Source organism: Phyllobates terribilis, unplaced genomic scaffold (assembly GCF_046119375.1).
Source record: "Phyllobates terribilis strain yellow unplaced genomic scaffold, ASM4611937v1 Scaffold_2__4_contigs__length_985480577, whole genome shotgun sequence".
NCBI lineage: Eukaryota > Metazoa > Chordata > Amphibia > Anura > Dendrobatidae > Phyllobates > Phyllobates terribilis.
The window spans coordinates 83,693,959-83,716,012 of record NW_027362762.1 but is presented as its reverse complement, the minus strand read 5'-3'; the positions used below and the strand labels follow the sequence as shown (position 1 = coordinate 83,716,012).

The window sequence follows — 22,054 nt, the reverse complement described above, 5'->3', positions numbered from 1 at the left end:
CAGAATATACATAGAGACATTTATTATATTTATTACAGCCGACCTGACCAGGAGTCTGATCCCTTATGATGCTGTTAATTTGGATCATCTTACCCACCACTGGGCAGGAGAAAGCGATGCCATCTGAATGAGGCCAGACAGGACAGGCGCAGAAATACAGATAGAATTCAGCATAATTACAGTCTCCTTGAAAACCCGAATGGTTGGATTGGCTGAACGCGGATTTCTACAGTCTTCCAAAGCAGGGGTGAAACATATTAAGGAAACAAAGTATGGATATAGCATGCAGATTCTTTCAGACACCTGTAGGAGGCGCTTCAGAGCTTACATAATACTGTTTTCTTGACTTCAATGAACTCTATCTCCCCCTAGTGGTGACAGCAGGGAGTCCAAATTTTATCATTAAAGGATTTAGAAAATCACATTGTCACATTTTTAAGAATTTCCTGAACCAGGCCAATTTGAACAATTATGGCAGCTGCCATTTTACAGAAGACTGCATCAGTCACAGAAGGCTCACGTGACGTCAGGCACGGCCTTCCCTATAATACACTGCAGAAAGTACATGTTATAGTATAGCAAATCAATAGGGACTGCCACAGCCTGTATAAAAGCAGAGGCAGGGAATGCAGCAGCCAAATTGTTGTGAATTTGGACGTCACCATAAAAAAAACCCCATAAAACATCATGGCAAAAAAACAGATTTTTTTTTTACTGCGCACTGTGTGAATACACCCTTAAAGTCGTCATCTATCCAAATTTTCCTTAATGACACAGGGTTTATGCTAGAGGGATCTGCAGCTCATGAGTATTGAAGATTACAGAATGGGCAAACTTGGACCCCATGATCTTTTCTACTATTAAAGAGTTAGTCCTGCTCAGATGGAGAGGTGAGAGGGGCAGGCGACATCATGTCTCCTGATACCTGCCAATCTCACCTGCATTTCAGGAGGTAGCAGTAACCGTGATGGTGGAAATGAGCGGCACATGACAAGCCCTTAGGGCATTTCACAAACTCTTCTAACTTTTGGAAGCCCTTTTCTTATTTAGCCCCTTCATGACTGATAATGTATATTTATGTTAGCGGTCGTGTCCCTGCTTTTGATGCGGGCTCCGGCGCTGAGCCCGCTGTTAAGTTAAATGCCACTATCAATCACTAACACGTGCCGGCTGGAAGTGCGTCACAAGTCCCGCCCATTGGGGCCCCTGTACTGTGCTTGCGGGGCACCAGAGTTGTCCTGGACAGCAAGGAGTTTGCAGAAGACCCCTGTGCCTGTCATTGTGAATTTCCCACGAACGCCGGCTTGTGGCTGACGTTCATAGATCGTGATTTTTGCTATACATAGCATAAGGCAATCGGATTGGAAAAAAAAAAAAAAAAGTTTAAAAAAAAATGAACAATAGTTCAAATCACCCTCCTTTTGCCCCATTAAAAATAAAGATTGAAAAAAATACACATTTATATCGCTGCTTTCAGAAATGTCCGATCGATCAAAATTTAAAGTAAATGAATCTGATCTGTAAACTGCGTCACAAGTAAAAAAAAAAATCAAAACGCCAAAATTATGTTTTTTTGGGCAACTGCAACACTGCAATAAAATGCGATCAAAACATTGTCTACCCCAGAATGGTATCAATAAAAACATCGGCTCGGCGCGCAAAAGATGTCCCGTCGCACAGCCCCAGATCCCGAAAAATGAGAACATCACAGATTCTTGGAAAATGGCGACAAACGCAAAAACTGTTTTTCATGCAAATTTCTGAATTTTTTTTCCACCACAAATAAAAAACTAATTATACATGTTTGGTATCTGCGTACTCGTAATGACCTGGGGAATCATAATGGCAGGTCAGTTTTACCATATAGTGAACATGGTAAAAAAAAAAAAAAAAAAAAAAAAAAAAAACAATTGTGGAATTGCACTTTTTTTTTGCAATTTCACCGCACTTGAGATTTTTTTTTTCCATTTTCCGGTACAATCAATGGTGGTGTTCAAAAGTACAACACGTCCCACAAAAGACAAGCCATCATACAGCTATATTGATGGGAAAATAAAAAAAAAGTTATGGCTCTTGGAAAAAAAACACGAAAACGAAAAATCGTCTAAGGGTGAAGGGGTTAATATACTGATAAGTAAAATTATCCTGACCGGAGCCATTTAATCTTACATTTGATATTCCAGAATTTCTGATTTTAAAGAAATGTCACTGTATACACCAACGCGTTACGATTTTTTAAAAGAAAATGTCACCCAGCCCCTATAATAGAGGGCGAATGTGCAAGATTACAGCTCTCCAGCTCTTTGCTTTGGTAATGCAGCTTCTTGGCGATCCATCACACAGGGGGTGATCATGTGGCACCACGGGGCTGGGTATAGGGCAGTATGGAACTATTTTAGGCTGTTGAACAACATATAATAGACTAAACAACGACAGTACCATTCGTTTAATATAACACATCCAGGGTATGGGATATTCACATAGAAGAATTAAAGAAAAAAACAACAAGCCTTTTATTCACATAGAACATGCAGGTACAAGACAGGGGGCGACACACGACACGTTCCCCCCCAAAAGTTCCCATCACAAGATATTGGCGATGTGAATAATAAGTGATGTCCGTAGTCTTCGGCAGAGGAGGAAACCTCCTGGTCTTCGCTGGAGCACATAAAACTGTACTACTTAATATACTTCTCCATGAATTTCTTGTGGAACTCGGAGCGCAATGTGTCATTGACGAATCTCTTCTCCTTCTTCATCTCGTCCACTCCTTTGGCGCAGTTTTTGAACACGACGTCGTCATCCCACCTGAGAGGAAAGACATCAGGCGTCAGTCGGGTCATTGTACTTTCCAAAATAAGACAATGTTATTGAAGAATTTGGGGTCTGGGGTCTCCTGCCCACCTACAGAGAAAACACACAAGTCCTGCCCAGTAATGGCAAAAGCTTCTGAGCCCCGCTTCCTCTACCTACTTAATAAGAAAAGCTTTGAAGTCCATTTTTCCCCACCAGTGGATGCAAAACTCACAGGCTCTTTCTATAAGTGGGCAGGAAAAAAGGAAGACTCACAGGCTCCCTCTGAGTGGGTGGGGCAAAGAAGGACTCACATGCTCCCTCTGAGTGGGCGGGGCAAAGAATGACTCACATGCTCCCTCTGAGTGGGCGGGGCAAAGAATGACTCACAGGCTCCCTGAATGGGTGGGGCAAAGAAGGACTCACAGGCTCCCTCTGAGTGGGCGGGGCAAAGAAGGACTCACAGGCTCCCTCTGAGTGGGCGGGGCAAAGAAGGACTCTCAGACTCCCTCTCTGAGTGGGGCGGGGCAAAGAAGGACTCTCAGGCTCCCTCTCTGAGTGGGGCGGGGCAAAGAAGGACTCACAGGCTCCCTCTGAGTGGGCGGGGCAAAGAAGGAGTCACAGGCTCCCTGAATGGGTGGGGCAAAGAAGGACTCACAGGCTCCCTCTGAGTGGGCAGGGCAAAGAAGGACTCACAGGCTCCCTCTGAGTGGGCAGGGCAAAGAAGGACTCACAGGCTCCCTCTGAGTGGGCAGGGCAAAGAAGGACTCACAGGCTCCCTCTGAGTGGGCAGGGCAAAGAAGGACTCACAGGCTCCCTCTGAGTGGGCGAGGGAAGAAAAAAAAAAAAAAAAAAAAAAAAAAATCGCAAAGGGTCCTTTCTCAGTGAGCAGGCAAAATAAGGACTCACAGGCTCCTTCAATAATTGAGCAGGGAAGTAATGGACTCAGAGGCTCCCTCTCTAAGTGGGGGGGGGGGGCAAAAAAAAAGGACGAACATGCTTCTCTGTTCTTAAACACAGCTAGCTTTTGTATAAGAAAACACTGAAAGAAAATTATATATGCCACAATTTAGTGTCTCCCCATTTAGTAAATACTGCGAAAACAGTCTTAAAGGAAACCCACCACGTAATTGTGACTCCATAAACATCACATAGTAAATTATTAATCTTCTAGCCTGTATTCCCTACTTCCTAGTGTAACGCTAATTACCTACTTCCAGTCAAGTGGGCGGTGCTAAATGCAGGAACAGTCAAGGTTCAGAGCCTCAAATCACACCCATAGTGGTCAATGGTGTGAACGGTTCCCTACGCCAAGCTGTGCACTGTCCAAATCTCACCCACAGGGCACATGTGCAGTTTAACGATACACTAGCATGTGGGAGCTGCATGCAAAAAGTACTGGGGGGCGGTATAGGGAGACAATAATGTATTGAGTTCCCTTTGAGTGCAGTTCTTGTACAAAAAGAACACGGCACTGATCACAGGGGTTCTGACCCACACCAATCCTGAGTCAGGTGGAACAAAAAACCCCTGTGTAAACGGAGCATGTGCGACCACGGTCAATAAAAGTGGTGGTCGCATATGCTCACTGCTACTCTATTCACACAGGGGTCGTTCTCAGTATCAGTGAGGGGTTTCAGTAGCCAGACCCCCCACTCAACGATCATACGTTAATCTATCCAGAGGATAGGTGATAATTAATCGTTTTTCGTGACCTTACCTTCGTTTCACCTTAAAACTTGCTTGAGACACTGCGGGAGCCGTGAGGTTCAGCAGAGGATTGCCGCTTAAAATGTTCTCCATTCGGATTCGCTCCTCTTCCGCTTTCTGCTCTAGTTCCTTTTATTAAACATATATACATTAGGGTTCACCGTCAGGTTGGAAAGATTGGATTATACAGATTAGAGAATATCCTGATTGTAGCTATTATATCTGCTAATTAGTGAGGACGGGCTGTGTAATGCAACACTCTGAGGTTACCATTAAAAATTGGAATTTTTATCATCAGAAACCAAACTAGGAAAAAAAAAAAACCAAAAACACGAGATCAGGTCTGTCTGCAAAATATATGTATACCATATTCACAAGTGCGTCCTACACAACCAAAAACTCTGCAGCATGCTCACTCTTCTGCAGATTTCACCCTATTTAATGCATTGTAATGGAGAAGGGTGAAATCAGCAATCAAAATCGACAAGATTTGTGGCCAGAAATTTTCCGCAATCATGTGAACATGGCCTAAATTATTCACATGAGCACCAAATTTATAGTGCATGAAAAGTTCGGTAACTTTGTAAATATATTATATAACTGATATTACTCCAGAATCGCAAATTTGTTGCAAAAATTTCAGATAATTCTGTTCATGTCAACGAAATATCTGTACCAAATCGGACGTGTACGGCTGCGTTCACACGATGCACTCGTGATGTTTTTTGTTTTTTTTCTGCATCATTTTCGTGAAGTCGCATAAAAACTGGGAATGCATAGTCTGAATACGGCTCAAGGTTATGTTCTCATGCAGCTTTTTTTCTGCATGAAAAAGAGAGGCTTGTAAGCAATAAACCACAGTGGAAAATATGTGCACTTTTTGTGGGTTTTTTTGGTGCCAAGCCAGTTTAATCTCTCTGGGGAAAAGCTGCAGTAAAACGCTGATAGAACTAACACGCTGCAATGCATAAAAATGCACCACAGGTAAAAAAATAATAATCTCAAAGAAAAAAAATGCATTGTATGAATGAGACTTTAGAAATCTCATTTATTTTGCTGCTACTGTAAAACTTTGCTTATTTTTTTATCTTTTGCATGAAAAAAAGGCATAGAAAATGCTACATGTGAGTGAGGCTGTAAGGTTGTGGTCACGTGTGACAGAAATACTGCGGATTTTCCATGTGCATTTGTGGGTGTAAAATCCACGGTGTAAAACTGGAGCAGCAAAGAGGAACCGCACACTGCGGAGATAAATTTTGCAACGGAAACCGATATAAGAACATTTCCTAAGGCTATATTCAGATGATGCAAATTGCATTGCAAATCTGCAACAAATTAAAGCACATTATATATGGGTCAGAGGGTCCAAAACACAAGTAGAAACATGAGCTTATGGTGGATTTTTTCCCATGGATTTTATCCACTGAATCTGCTGGAAGGTCCGCAGGTACTGGTTGTATGTATGGTGCTGTGACTGTGTAAAGAACGAAAAGGAAGGCCGGAGCACTGATCGACGGGGGTCCAGGAAGAGGAGCCACACCAATCAAACATTCAAGAAGGGATCATCAAAGGAATAAATTCTGGAAAATCCCTTCAATGGAATGGAGGCAGTGGGCCTTATTAATTAAAACAGTCTATAGAGGGGGAAAAAAAGTATACATGATTGTTGTGAGCAGTAGATACTGTCAGGCCACAAAGGATGTTTCATTTTCCATCATGGGACAGTTTGTGATAGGGAAACGACTACAGTAGCTGTCTTTGGTTGCGGCCCCCCCGCACATAACCAGACAAGGTCAGTTGTCGGAGACGCTTTTCTTCTGACTCCAGAGCGTGTCGTCCGACCTGACCCAAATTCTTTGCTCTCGTGAAGGAAACATGGCGGCAGAGATCTCATTACAACTCAATGATTCGTAAAGGCATGCCGAGCAATGTACTAAGGGCAACATCGTGAGGCAAAAATGATCTGGAAACATTCTCCAGGTAAGTACAATTACAGAAATTACTAAAAAAAAAAAATTCTGAATATTGTATAAAAAAATTTGATTGGACGCTATTTTCAAGAACTCATAACTTCATTTTATTTCCCATCGGTTGACCCGCATGAGGACTTGGTTTTTGAAGGGCGAGCTGACGCTTTTTATCTATATTTTTATTATATATATTCTATTATTTTTATATATTCTGCTTGCTTTACATTGCACTTCTCGGGGAGGTGTCACAACTGAAAAATAGCAAATCTATAGAGTTTTGATTTTTAATTTCTTTACGGCGCTCACCATAGGGGTTAAATAATTTTATATTTTGATAGATCAGACACTGACGTGGTGATACAGAATATCACTTTCTTCTCCTTTGTTTTCCGATTGGACTGAATGATTAAAACTTTTTACTTGATATTTTTCCTTTTTAGTGGACTTGAAGCTGCAATGGTTTGCTTGCTTATACTATATCTTGCAATACCTCATTATTGCAGCATAACGTAAAAGTCACGGTCTCCGATGAAGCCTGGCCTGGCACCAATATGGCACGGCAACACATGGGCTCCCTGCGAGGAGGCCGCAGGGCACCTGAACTAACACCCATCCAGTGCCGGGCCACTAAAATGCTGCTGTGAGCTGCATTTAAACAGAACCAATCAGAGCTCTGGTCGCTGCTGTTGGAGGTAGATGCTGTCTGTATAACACAGCCAGCGCCTGCCCTGTGTCGCGCAGACTTAACACCTTAGCCCTCTCCAAACACCTGCACCCGTACTTTGATGTACTATTATGTCCTAGGGAGGGAAGGGGTTAAAGAGTGTAGCTTAATAATGACAACCCCTGTCCTTATGCCTTATTGGTGTATACAGAAGTCGAGTTGAAAGGGGAGTCAAAGACAGAGGGGAGCAGCGTCATGACGTGACATCTATAGACTCCAGCCGGGATCACAATCCCTGCAGATGTCAGGAAATCGACACCGCTCACCTCCCAATGTGGAATTAAGCGGCCCCGGAGTAACCCTTTAAGCCTTCTTGGTAACAACTTCAGGTGCAGCACCGCTGTGTGATGGTCCCATCTGAGTAAATGAGTGCAGGCTGCAGTTCTCTGTACAGCCACTAGGAGCACTGTGCAGGAAGAAAACAGTGCGGAGGATGCAGCGCTGAACTGAAACTGCGGCCCCTTTACTCTGAGAATGGAGGAGGGTCCCAGAGGGCCGATTCCTAGCGATAAGCCACCACTGCCAGATCTCTGTACAGGAACACTCTGTGTAAGGGGTGGAGGAGTCAGGCTATGTGCCCACGATGCAGACTTGGAAAGTGCTTGACAACTTGGTCACACTATATAAATCCATGTAACCGGCATGGATTTATATAGTGACCGAAAGAATGGTAAAAAAATAAAAAAATAATATTATACTTACCTTCTGATGGCCCCCGGTGTCTTTATCCGATGCGTCTCGGCTTGCCGGCAGCTCACGGTAGACTAAAGGACCTGCCGATGTCAGCGGTCGTGTGACCCATCACATGACTAAATGACATCACCGCAGGTCCTTGAGTCCACCGTGATCTGCCGGCAAGCCGAGACGCATCGGATAAAGACACCGGGGGCAGTCAGAAGGTAAGTATAATGTTTATTTTTTATTTTATTCTTTTTTTCACAGGTTCTATGGTACCCGGGTCCGGAGGAGAGTCTCCTCTTCTCCCGACCCGGGTACCATCCGCACATTGAAATGCATGGATTCTGCATGTACAGATGCAGTGATGCGTAATCCATGCGTTCCAATGCAAGTCAATGGCTGCAAAAACACCGCGCTTCCGCAAAATAATTGGTAGTGCTGTGTTTTTTTCTTCAATGATAATCCGCAGCGGAAATTTCCGCAGCTTGTGCACAGTACATGCGGATTATCATTGGGGGACATGGCAGGCCTTCTACCAAGCGGTTTTTAAGCGTTTCTGCAGCGTTTTTGCCGCTGCGGAAACGCTTAAAAAACGCATGGTGGGCACACAGCCTCAAGGGAGAATCCACCTTAAAACTATCCGGTGTGTCCCTTTAGTTCATGTACCGCAGATTATCTGCCGAAAATCACAAGCAGAGCTGTAAAAATCAGACTGTGTATACGGAGCAGAGGACGCAGCGGGGGTTAAACAAGATGGCAGCAGAGCACTTCTACACAGCGACAACACCTAGACCCAAGATTTGTAAGCAGTCACAGCCCTGCAAGGTTACTCCGGAGACCCTGTGCATTAGCAGCGATTACTTGGCAGATCCAATTATGTGCCGCTGCGGTGCCATCCACTAGTGTCCCATTCGTAATGTGCAGAATATGTCACTGGGAGATTAGATTATCCTGGAATGAGAAAGTGTCTCCATCTGCAGCTGTCAGGCGACAGGAATGTTAATCAGAGTCTTCAGCTGAGCGAGCAGAGGACGCCGCCCCCCCCCCCCCCCCGGGCCAGCTACGGAAGACACACCCCCCCCCACCCCGGGCCAGCTACGGAAGACACCCCCCCCCCCCCCCGGGCCAGCTACGGAAGACCCCCCCCCCCCGGGCCAGCTCCGGAAGACGCCCCCCCCCGGGGCCAGCTCCGGAAGACGCCCCCCCCCCCGGGCCAGCTCCGGAAGACGCCCCCCCCCCCCGGGCCAGCTTCGGAAGACGCCCCCCCCCCCCCGGGCCAGCTTCGGAAGACGCCCCCCCCCCCGGGCCAGCTCCGGAAGACGCCCCCCCCCCCCCCCCCCCCGGGCCAGCTCCGGAAGACGCCCCCCCCCCCCCCCCCCCCCGGGCCAGCTCTGGAAGACGCCCCCCCCCCCCCCCCGGCCAGCTCCGGAAGACGCCCGCCCCCCCCCCCCCCGGGCCAGCTCCGGAAGACGCCCGCCACCCCCCCCCCCGGGCCAGCTACCAGCTACAGAAGACGCCCCCCCCCCCCCCGGGCCAGCTACGGAAGAAGCCCCCCCCGGGCCAGCTACGGAAGAAGCCCCCACCCCCCCCCGGGCCAGCTACGGAAGAAGCCCCCCCCCGGGCCAGCTACGGAAGAAGCCCCCACCCCGGGCCAGCTACGGAAGACGCCCCCCCCCCCCGGGCCAGCTACGGAAGACGCCCCCCCCCCGGGCCAGCTACGGAAGCCCCCCCCCCCCCCCGGGCCAGCTATGGAAGAAGCCCCCCCCCCCCCCCCCCCCCGGGCCAGCTACGGAAGAAGCCCCCCCCCGGGCCAGCTACGGAAGAAGCCCCCCCCCCCGGGCCAGCTACGGAAGAAGCCCCCCCCCCCGGGCCAGCTACGGAAGAAGCCCCCCCCCCCGGGCCAGCTACGGAAGAAGCCCCCCCCCCCGGGCCAGCTACGGAAGAAGCCCCCCCCCCCGGGCCAGCTACGGAAGAAGCCCCCCCCCCCCCCCGGGCCAGCTACGGAAGAAGCCCCCCCCCTGGGCCAGCTACGGAAGAAGCCCCCCCCCCCCGGGCCAGCTACGGAAGAAGCCCCCCCCCCGGGCCAGCTACGGAAGAAGCCCCCCCCCCCCCGGGCCAGCTACGGAAGAAGCCCCCCCCGGGCCAGCTACGGAAGACGTGTGTAGGTAGGGGGCTCTTGCAAAAAGGGGGCTCAGCCTAGTGGGTCACATTGCCTAGAGACTGTGTAAGACTCCCAGTGTCTGGAGAAATAGGGGTCAACAACCTGCAGCGCCCCAGGTGGAGTGACACTACAATCTCCAGCATGCCCTGTCAGCATGTAGTTTCACAAGACTGTAGACCACTGATGGAGTGGGGAATGGGTACAAAGGGCTACAAACACTAGTGGCAAACTCGGCACCACAACAGTGGCCCATTTTGCTATAGAGTCTCGTCTCTTCTATTTTATGCACAGACGATACACCATATTAAAAGGGATTGTCCACTACTTTGACACTGGTGGCCTATCCAATCATCACATGTTCCTTAGGGCACGTTCAGACGGTCGTATGTTTGGTCTGAGTGCGATCCGTCAAAACAATGGATTGCTCTAGGTCCATCAGTCTATGGGGCCGTGCACATGTCCAATTTTTTTCCTTGGAATGGAGAAGGAGAATTTTTTTTTTCTCCCTCATCAGAGAATCGGAGCTCATTCTGATCAGAGTGTCATTTGCATAATTATCCTGATTCTCTCAGATGAGAGAATCTATGGCCGTCTGCACCTGCCCTTAGGGTAGGTCTTCAACCTCAGACTGGTGGGGGTCCAGCACTCAGCAACCCCCACCATGGGGTCGCTGGATCCCCATGGATCTGATGTTGACCTGTGGTAAGTATAGATCATCAGAATCTAAGCAAAGGACAATCAGTCCACAGTTTTAATATGTGAATGAATACATCAAAGCAGCATGAAACACATGAACAAGGTGAAGAGTCATCACCGTGCAGCCCTCTTAAACACAAACTACCTGTGGGTGATCACCAATGTACTCAATATCCTGGGGTTAGAATAAATGAGTGGTCAACGGTTGGTCTACAGGGGCACCACGTGTACCACCAGAGTCAGATTAATGAAGGTCTGTGGAGCTCACATACAGACTAATGGCTGCTACAAGAATGATCTGCACAACCATTCATTCGACAGCTATCTAATGTGTATCATGGAGGCCTTAAAGGAGTATTCCGCTTTAATTAGACAGTGTGAAAATAAGCAAGTTTTCAGTTGCCTTGCTTTTTATATCTGCTGTCATTCTCCTGCAATGAGAGCTTTTTTCGTACATAGTGTACAGCTCGTTTCCATGGAGCTCAGCCTCCAGACTGGCCAAAAGTAAGCAGTCGCTACATTCCAGGAGAAGGGTTAACTCTTAATATCCCAGCCAGCTCTCTTCAGTACATTGATTTCTATACAGCAATCACAGCTCTCACTGTCCTGAGCCGGGTGCTTGTTCAAATGCTTTGCTATCGGTAAATGTTCTGATATCAGCGCAGACTCAGAACAAAACACTGACAAGTTGAATGTTTTATTGCAGAACTTGTGCTGAGCCTTATAGTTCTACTAATAACTACAGCTCAGTTGCTCACCAAAATGGTCACTCAAAGAGGAGGAGAGTCCACCCCGCCAGAAACCAGGAAGTGAGGAGACTGCAGAGCTCTGAGCTGCTCAAGAGACAACTTCAGAATATCCCTGAGCGAGTATACTTAGCCTTTTTTTCTTTTATTGTCTTTAATTGGCAGCAGACCCAGTATATCTAAGCAATATGCCATATAAGTCTTGAAGCCCTTGTACCAAGATGAAATGACCCCATTGGGAAGTCCGAGCAAATACCCATCATATAAAACCATGGTTTGTTTTTTTTGCCAGGCAATAGTGCATTAACATAGATAATGTATGGTGACCTGTTACATATGAATAAAGTTATTTAGCAATGTACTTTAGATTAAACACTGCCCTCTGGTGGAAAAAGAAAGCAACAAAACATATATTATATATATATATATATATATATATATATATATATATATATATATATATATATATATATATATATATATATATATATATATATATATATATATATATATATATATATATATATATAATATATATATATATATATATATATATATATATATATATATATATATAGGTGCTACCCGAGTATTTTCAGCATGCTCGACAACTATGTTGGAGCTGCCGCGGCTGCATGTGTCGCGGTTGTTAAGACAGTTGCTTCTTCCCTCACGAGCCGGCATTGCTCAGCAGTACACAGAGGATCGCTGCACAGACACACACCTGGCTGTGGGCAGTGACTGAACACGTGCGACCACCAGCACTCCGCTTATCAGGTGGACGTACACATTGCACTACACTGTGGAAACCAGGTGGCGCCATATTAAGTAAAGTCATAATGTTTTTTTTAAAGCACGTAACTTGCAAATATTGCTCATGTATAATAATCTATGCAATAAATGATATTTGTGGGTTTTTTTTACATTAAATGGGTAAAATTGCAAAGATTTTTAACTATTATTTATAGCCCATTGTCAAGAGATGTGGCCGGTCTTTTCAGCAAGGAGTGCAGCGCGTACAAACTCCTTGCTACTCTGGAGCTGGTCGGATTGCTGTATCCAGCCCCTAAGCTTCTCCGATACAACAGAGGAAAAACGGTCTGTGCTTAAAGCATCAGAAAGTGCATAGTTTGGGTCAGGGCGCAACCATGAAGCTGGTCCGCTCCTGAAAACAGATGATGAAACAACCCCTTTAATCTGATTTTCTCCTTTTTTACAAGTGAATGAGACTAACTATCGCAGTGGCAAATGTCTACTAACACCATCACAGGGCTATGGAAATCACAGTACTACGTTCTCTTGCAAACACAAGAACGTAAGGAAAGCAATTAGAATTTGTTTCCATACGAATAAAAAAAAAACCCAAAGGATCTTAATATAGCTCACCTTCCGGGCCTGCTCCTCTGCCCGCTCCTTCTTAATCTTCTCCAATTCTGCCAGGAGGGCTGCGGTGTCATCATCACTATCTTCATCTGAGTCGTCATCGTCTTCATCTTCCTAAAGGGAAAAAGTCAACAACAGAATTCAACGAACCCTCCATTACCATCCCTGGAGCCCTCCAGAAAGCACAATGTGTGACCTGTGTGCCTCCGTCTCCCATCCCAGTGCCGGGAGGACCCCCGACCCAGTGTTATACATCTGCAGGGACATAAGGAATCACAACAATGGCTAATTAACCTGAAGTCACCAGGATTTCATCTCACCCCTCACTTCTGTACAATGATCTTTAGGCATTTAGTTATCAAACAATACTGTGGTTCCAGTAGCGGGTGCACCTCAATATTAACCCCTTCACAACAAGGTCATTTTTAGTTTCTCCAAGTTTTTTTTTATTTTTTTTTTATCTTCCCTTCTTCTAAGAGACACAATTTTTTTTTCCATCAACATGGCCATATTAGGGTTTGTTTGTGGGACGAGATAAAGTTTAAGAACAACAACATTCAATTTACTATATAATGTACTGGAAAACTGGGAGAAAAATTCTAAGGCTGTGTGCCCACAATGCGTTTTTTAAGCATTTCCGCAGCGGCAAAAACGCTGCAGAAATGTTTAAAAAACGCTTGGTAGAAGGCCTGCTATGTTCCCCAATGATAATCCGCATCTGCTGTGCACATGCTGCGGAAATTTCCTCTGCAGATTATCATTGCGGAAAAAAACGCAGCACTACCAATTATTTTGCGGAAGCGCTGCGTTTTCGCCGCCATTGACTTGCATTGGAACGCATGGAATCCGCATCCCTGCATTTGTACATGCAGAATACATGCGGTTCAATGTGCAGATGGTACCCGGGTCTGGATGACAGGAGACTCTCCTCCGGACCCAGGTACCATAGAACCTGTAAAAAAAGAATAAAATAAAAAATAAATATTATATTTACCTTCTGATGGCCCCCAGTCTCCTTGTCTTCGCTTGCCGGCAGATCGCGATGGACTGAAGGACCTGTGCTGACGTCATAGTCATGTGACAGCAGGTCCTTCAGTGTACCGCAAGCTGCCGGCAAGCCAGGACGGAGCGAATAAAGACTGCGGGGGCCATCAGAAGGTAAGTATAGATTTATTTTTTACCATTCTTTAAAGGTCACAGTATATAAAGTCATGCCGGTTGCATGGATTTATATAGTGTGACCGAATCGACAAGCACTTTCCAAGTGATGCTAAAATCGCTTGGAAAGCGCTTGTCAACCCGCATGCGGAAATCCATGTGAAGAATGCTTCACATCCGCATGTCCCTGGCAGGAAAACGCATGTACAATCCGCATGTACAATCCGCATGCGTTTTTTCTGCCAGGGAGATTCAGAAACGCTCAGGAAAAAATCCGGAGCATTTCTGCATCGTGGGCACATAGCCTAAGGAGGGTGAAATGGTAAAAAAAAACCACACAATTTGGCCATAGGTTTATTTATAATATATATATATATATATATATATATATATATTTATAATTTTTATTTTTTTTTTTAATGGTGGGGAAATATACTCCAGTATATAGAAGAAATTACAATCTCCTATGAAAGCCAAGCTAACGGCTGTGATATGTGGCTCTAGCTTCCGAAACAATCCTGGGATCACCGAAGCCATGGCAAGACGCAATGGCTCCACTGAAATGCCGCCTGCTCTGTTGGAGAACAGCAATGGGTTAAACAGCAGCGATCGGAGCTAGCTAGGTTTTTTTTTTTTTTTTTACCCCTTTACTTTGTCTAGAATATAATATGTCCCTTATGTGCTGCAAGTGTATACTCTAGGTACACCAATGTTAAAGGGGTGTTCTCTTTTTAGAATGCAGTAACACATTGCTAGAATAAGTCATTGCATTCTATTCCGCGAGTGTCCATCACAATGAACGAGAGTGTTGTTGCTTCCAGCATAGTGTGTCGCCTGGAACATTGTTGCATGGGGAAAATTATACTGACAATCGGGGATCCTGGACCCTCGTTCATCAATCAAGTTGCCACATAAGTTATCGTTGTCACATACAGCTGATGAAGACCCCCCCAGCAGCTGTTCATAAAAATCTGTCATTGACTAAAGTGGTACACGGCAGTGGTAAGTACACTGTCTACACCTGATTGCGGTGGGTGATGGGTGTTGGACCCCCACTGATCTGATATTGGTGACTCATCCTAAGGATAGATCCTTTATAAACATACAGTTATATGAAAAAGTTTGGGCACCCCTATTAATCTTAAGCTTAATGGTTTTATAAAAATTGGTGTTTTTGCAACAGCTATTTCAGTTTGATATATGTAATAACTGTTGGACACAGTAATATTTCTGCCTTGAAATGAGGTTTATTGTACTAACAGAAAATGTGCAATCTGCATTCAAACAAAATTTGACAGGTGCATAAGTATGGGCACCCTTATCATTTTCTTGTTTTAAATACTCCTACCTACTTTTTACTGACTTACTAAAGCACTTTTTGTGGTTTTGTAACCTCATTGAGCTTTGAACTTCAGAGCCAGGTGTATGCAATCATGAGAAAAGCTACTTAAAGTGGCCACTTGCAAGTTGTTCTCCTGTTTGAATCTCCTCTGAAGAGTGGCATCACGGGCTCCTCAAAACAACTGTCAAATGATCTGAAAACAAAGATTATTCAACATAGTTGTTCAGGGGAAGGATACAAAAAGCTGTCTCAGAGATTTAACCTGTCAGTTTCCACTGTGAGGAACATAGTAAGGAAATGGAAGAACACAGGGACAGTTCTTGTTAAGGCCAGAAGTGGCAGGCCAAGAAAAACATCAGAAAGGCAGAGAAGAAGAATGGTGAGATCAGTCAAGGACAATCCTCAGACCACCTCCAGAGAGCTGCAGCATCAACTTGCTGCAGATGGTGTCACTGTGCATCGGTCAACTATACAATGCACAAGGAGAAGGTGTATGGGAGAGTGATGCGAAAGAAGCCGTTTCTGCAAGCACGCCATAAACAGAGTCGGCTGAGGTATGCAAAAGCACATTTGGAGAAGCCAATTTCTTTTTGGAAGAAGGTCCTGTGGACTGATGAAACCAAGATTGAGTTGTTTGGTCATACAAAAAGGCGTTATGCATGGCGGCAAAAAAACACAGCATTCCAAGAAAAACACTTGCTACCCACAGTAAAATTTGGTGGAGGTTCCATCATGCTTTGGGCCTGTGTGGCCAATGCCGGCACCGGGAATCTTGCTAAAGTTGAGGGACGCATGGATTCCACTCAGTATCAGCAGATTCTTGACAATAATGTTCAAGAATCAGTGACAAAGTTGAAGTTACGCAGGGGATGGATCTTTCAGCAAGACAATGATCCAAAACACCGCTCCAAATCTACTCAGGCATTCATGCAGAGGAACAATTACAATGTTCTGGAATGGCCATCCCAGTCCCCAGACCTGAATATCATTGAACATCTGTGGGATCATTTGAAGAGGGCTGTCCATGCTCGGCGACCATCAAACTTAACTGAACTGGAATTGTTTTGTAAAGAGGAATGGTGAAAAATACCTTCATCCACGATCCAGGAACTCATTAAAAGCTACAGGAAGCGACTAGAGGCTGTTATTTTTGCAAAATGAGGATCTACTAAATATTAATGTCACTTTTCTGGTGAGGTGCCCATACTTATGCACCTGTCAAATTTTGTTTGAATGCAGATTGCACATTTTCTGTTAGTACAATAAACCTCATTTCAAGGCAGAAACATTACTGTGTCCAACAGTTATTACATATATCAAACTGAAATGGCTGTTGCAAAAACACCAATTTTTATAAAACATTAAGCTTAAGATTAATAGGGGTGCCCAAACTTTTTCATATAACTGTATATTGGTCGCACGAATATCACTGGTTTCCTACAGAGGTAAATCCTGCGCAACTATTGCTGGATTTCTAATGTTGGGTTCCGCACGACTTTCATCCATAGGGAAACAATCAAGTTGGGTGACGGCTCCAGAAATCCGTTTATTCTTCCTTGATCAATGACTAAAAGTAAAAAGTGGAAAAGAGACATACGTACGTCTGTCAGCGGATCGTCTGCGTCTAGATTGGCTGCTGGGATCTGATCTAGACGAGGTTTCTTGGATACAGATGACGTGTGCTCTAAAAGGGCAAAAAAAATAGGAATCAGACTAAAATACAAACAATGAAGAGTTACAAGATTATTAAAGGGATCGTCCCACAAAGAAATGTTACATTTCTGAATTATCTCAGGCACTTGTTATGGCGCCACCTGCTGTTTGGATCCTTCCACTCGATATGTCCAGTGCTGGTGGTCGCACATGCTCAGTGGTCAGGGGGCGCCATAACAAGTGTGTAGCATCAGTCACAGCAGTAATAATCAGAAGGGATTCCCCTTGTTTTATCTGATGTTTTACCAGTGGCACAATCCCTTTTAATTTTAACCAATGGCTGCACATTTCAGGTTTGTTTTTTTTAGAGTTCTACATTTTTTTCTTATTCAGTTATTCAATTAACTTTTGCCTCTTTTTTTAGTGATATGTGGGACCTTATTTTTATATTTTGCGGGTTTTTTAAGTGTATTACAAAATTCATGAATTTCTTTTTTTTTTCAGTTTGCAAGATCTGTTTGTGGCCAGTGAATCAAAACCATCTTTACTAAACCCCAGCAAATAAAAACCTTAGTCAAGTGCCGATCACACAGGTGCACAGACAGTAATCTGAATGTATGGTCAATGGCCCTGCACCATTACACGACCATATCGTAAACTATTCAATCCCACCAAGCGGAGATCCTGCAAAGTGTGCTAAACAGATACACAACGCATGGTTTCAAAGTGCAAAACTTAACTAATGAGCTTCATTTGACTGTACCCGATACTGTTTATGGCGGTGCAAATACCACAACCCCCCACCGGGATTCATGGGACATGGAGGTGTAGGAATGTCTGACATACTGTTCATTCCTTTTGGCCTCACCACAGCTCCATTCATTCCTTATGGCCTCATCACCGCTCCATTCATTCCTTATAGCACTGCCTGACGTGGTGGAGTGCTCTTTCTCTGGCCGTCCCATAGTGATTGAATAGAGCTCCCGCAGATGTAACCACCGCCCCATTTTGAAAGAGCCCTATTTGGGTCAGTACGTTATCCCCCTATCCAGCGGACAGGTAATAACTTTCAACATCATAAAGAAACCTTTAATCTGTGCTAAAGGATAAAAAAAAAAAAGAAACGTCCATATAATGATTCAGCGCTGTACCTCTGGGCGGTCGGTCTCTATTCTTCTCTCTCACAACAACGCGTTCCCTTTCTTCCAGCTCCCTCCTGAAGTCACGGCTTCTCACCTCCTCGGGGGCATCCTGGGTGGTCTGTCTACAAACACAGACAGCATTACAGATCCGCACTGTAGTCTAATGCCGAGTCTTAGAGTCTCTCTGGATCTCACAGGCATATATTTAACCCCTCAGGTGGATGTTCAATGTCATCCAAACTGCAACGCATTTACAGAATTTGGACGGAACGGTGCAGGACGGAGCTGTGCCTGCGCGATCAGGAATATACAGTCAACATCCCGCCGGCCTGTTGTAGTTAGAATTACCTCTGTTTAAAGGCGTTTTCCACTACTGAATAACTCTAGTCTAATAAATTCAGGACCCTAAAGAAAATAAAAATAATCTATACTCACCTTCCGCAGAGGCGCCGTTGCAGAGATGCCGGTCCTGGAATGTGACGTGACATGTATCATATGCCAGCTGCAGCCAATGAGCGGCGCTCGTCAGCTGCGGCTCAACAATATTCTCTCAGGGTAGATGTCCGCTCTAAAGAAGCAGTAAAGGCTACAGCTGATAAGCATGGGCTGCAGCCGGCACGAGACAGCAAGTCACACGCCGTGAACAGAAGCGAGCAGGGCCGCTGCAGGAGACCAGCATGGATTGATTTTCTTTGAATTGGGAGTCCTGAATTGATTAAGATGGAATTCTCCAATAGTGGGCAACACCTGGCACCTCTGGCATGTGAGCAGGTGCACAAAAGAAGGTGGCCACAAGCACATTGGACACCCTGCAATGTGATAATGGGATGTTCATACATTTCTATTGCAGGTAAGTGCCTGATAAAGAACGATCCCCCAAGGTTTTCCCAAGGTATAAAGTCCGGAAAAAAAGTGAACACATTATTTATATTAATTCATGCGTACAAGAAAATGTGCGGAAATATGGTTCATTTCCCATCCCCCATATAGAAGCATACAATAAATGATATCTATCTGGTAACATCCTATCTATATCCATACAGAATAGGTAAGAAGTGACTAAACATTTCTAATGTGTTTTATATAATTAATTTTCCATATAACTACAAGCAGATCGGCGGGGGGTCCGGGTCCTGAGAGCCCCATTGATTGTTCAAACAACACCCCCCTCCTGTGAGATGCACAGCTCAGCAGACTGGGGCTCCTGGCTGAGCACACACCGAGGCCATGAAGCATGCCATTTCTGTTTTATCATTTCCCGGCTCTGTGTGCACTCAACCAGAAGTCCCAGTCTGCTGGGCAGCGCATCTCATGGGAAAGGGGTGGTTGTTTAAACAATCACTGGGGGTCTCAGCACCCGGACCCCCCCACCGATCTGCTTGTAATTGTAAGGTCACTAAAATATATATAAAAAAAGAAACGTATAAATGTTCAGCTACTCTTTAGCATATTTTGGATCTACAGAATAGAACAAAAAAAAAAATGTTTATTTGAAACAGGCATTATTCCTTATGGTTATCAAGATCACAGCTTGCTGTCCGTGAACGGGAATTAATTTCCCTTGTATACAGCCAGCACATCCGTCCCACACGCGCTCATACACACAGTGCAGTACCTGTATTTGATCTTGGTGTGTGAGGGAAGGTCTCGGCTGGAATACTGTTTGGACAGCTGACTAAGGTCTCCTTCTCCTTTTCCTCTGCCTCCTCTGGCGGGCTCAAACGTCGGCCTGGCTGCGGTCGTCATCCTCTAAGCGGCTAGTTCATAAAAAGAAGAACGTGGCAGCCATTAAGACGTGTACGGTTACAGCGCCCGAGACATAATAAGGTGCACAGGGATGTCTGACAACACATAATGAACAGTAGGAAATCCGCCAGCTGGGACCCCCATAACTCCACAGAGCAGCCGGGTAAAGGAAAGGGGCGCAGAGCTCCGAACACCACCGTCCTGTTTATAGCAATCTGCGGGGATCCGTTTGTCTCAGACCCAATCAATATTATCACATTTTCACTGTGAACATTCACCTTGCAGCATCCACATCGCTGCAGTGATGATGTCATGTACATCCATGTAACCACTGCAGCCAATCACTGACCTGAGCAGTGTAGTGCCATTCATATAGGCATCAGCGGTGGAGTCCAATGATTGGCAGCAGCAGCGGTCACACGGATGTACATGATGCAGAGACTGTCAGAACTATTGGCAGAGGAGCATTGTTTTGCTTAAAGGGGTGGTCCAAAAGTTAACAATTATTTTAATCCTAAATGTCTATTTAATGTGACAATCTAATTGCTTTTCTAATATACTTAATTAAAAATTTGCTAACTGCTTTATTTAGGTATTTTTTATTACTTTTTGTGTGATGACACATTGTTTGAAAATCCCCAGTGCATGCTGGGATACTCAAACGAAGCGTCATCAGAGCAGGGGTCAGCGGCTGCGGTCATTGCTGCAGCCTCTGCCCCCACCCTGAAACGAAGCGTCATCAGTGATGTCCATTTCAGAGCCTTGGTTAGTCCCTGCTCTGCTGAGCATGTGTCAGATGTCAATTCTAACATACGCTCAGTAGGATATTGCCAGTGTACATTATGCATAGTGATAGTGCGCTCCCTCACTGGCTCGGATGAGAAGCGATCAGCCAGTAAGAGAGCGCACCGTCAGAACATAATGTAAAGCGAAAACCCAGTTTGCAGGAAAAGCAGTGACCAGCCCTGGCTTCGTGAGCGACGTCACATTTCATAAAGAGGTCGGTCACCATTTATAACACATTATGATTTGGTCCAGATTGTTGCTAAAATATATATTATTTATTTTTTTCATTTAGAGGGAAGAGCAGACACCTGGAAGTTCGGGTTCTGGTACCCGACCCAAACTTTATTTCAAAGTTGGGTTGGGGTACCAGAACTGCACCCGAACTTGACCCCCATTGAAAAGAATGGGGATCCGAACTTTTGAGCTGGAAAATTCATTCTTTCTCTGGACTTCCCCGAACATTGAAACGGATTTCTGGGAGAAGTCCGTGTTCAGAGTTTAGCACCGGACACTGAGTGTCAGGTATGAACCCCAAACTTTTAACTTTGGGTTCGCTCATCTCTATTGATTTATCAGGCCAGCGCTGCTCCTCCGTACTCCGCACTGTGCCCTCCTGGCTTCTTCTGACAGTGACAAAACGTGACCTCTGCAGCCCATCATATACACCTGAAATGATGCACCGCAGAGCGAAAAATGGCTCTGCCGCCACCATTATAGTCTATGGCCCCGTCAGCACAGATGCCTGAATCCCATTTAGTGGGGGGGTTTCGGACGCAAGCCCCAACGGGCCACCGAATGGCTTCCTGAACGCACCCTAACTCCCCACCGAAGTGACTGGAGCAGTGATCACGCACGCTTACGACAGATTCAGTCACACAGGGAATTATGGGACCCCCATTCTCGTGATTATTAGGGTCCCCCACCCAGTCATACATTTATCATGTAACCTGTGTTGTCTATGGGATAACCCATTTCAGGTCCAGACAGGAGGTAGCTAACTTCTTAGTTTTCCATAGACTACAATGTGACCAATTCACACAAGGTCACATTCATCTCTAGGGGAGCAGGGTGTACTTACTTATTGCCATTAGGGGGTTATTATAGACCACCCTAACTGAAATGGCTAACTCCGGAGACCAGACACCACTATAGGGGGGAGGTATCACCCACCTCTGCAGCCTAATGTCTATAGACAAGGTGTGCAGCTGCCACACAGACACGACACCTCTGCTGTACACATACCCCGCAGGCTCCCGTCCCTCCAGCTCGGAACACCGCGCTGAGAAAACCGGAATCAGACTGCTGACGTCAGTACAAAGCGCCGCAGAACAGTCTCTCCTGACACATCCGGCGCCGGGTGACAACG

At 45.5% G+C, this 22,054-nt stretch overlaps 1 protein-coding gene across 1 annotated transcript; it reads right to left on the bottom strand.

Moving 5' to 3' along the window:
• Positions 1–2,489: 2,489 nt before the first annotated feature.
• Positions 2,490–22,047, bottom strand: CWC15 (CWC15 spliceosome associated protein homolog). Its single transcript, XM_073662171.1, has 7 exons — positions 21,931–22,047; positions 19,772–19,913; positions 18,166–18,278; positions 16,963–17,045; positions 12,865–12,975; positions 4,514–4,632; positions 2,490–2,808 (listed from the first exon to the last, which is right to left on the bottom strand). Exons 2-7 carry the CDS (start codon positions 19,900–19,902, stop codon positions 2,679–2,681), a joined length of 687 nt encoding a protein of 228 aa, XP_073518272.1. The 5' UTR covers positions 19,903–19,913; positions 21,931–22,047; the 3' UTR covers positions 2,490–2,678.
• Positions 22,048–22,054: the final 7 nt, after the last annotated feature.

Excerpts from the sequence above, each read along its gene's own strand:
- CWC15 (XM_073662171.1), bottom strand. The coding sequence starts at position 19,902 with ATGACGACCGCAGCCAGGCCGACGTTTGAGCCCGCCAGAGGAGGCAGA. Across the intron at positions 18,279-19,771 it reads CACACCAAGATCAAATACAG|ACAGACCACCCAGGATGCCC; the intron begins GTACTGCACTGT and ends CTGTGTTTGTAG. Across the intron at positions 17,046-18,165 it reads TAGAGACCGACCGCCCAGAG|AGCACACGTCATCTGTATCC; the intron begins GTACAGCGCTGA and ends TTGCCCTTTTAG.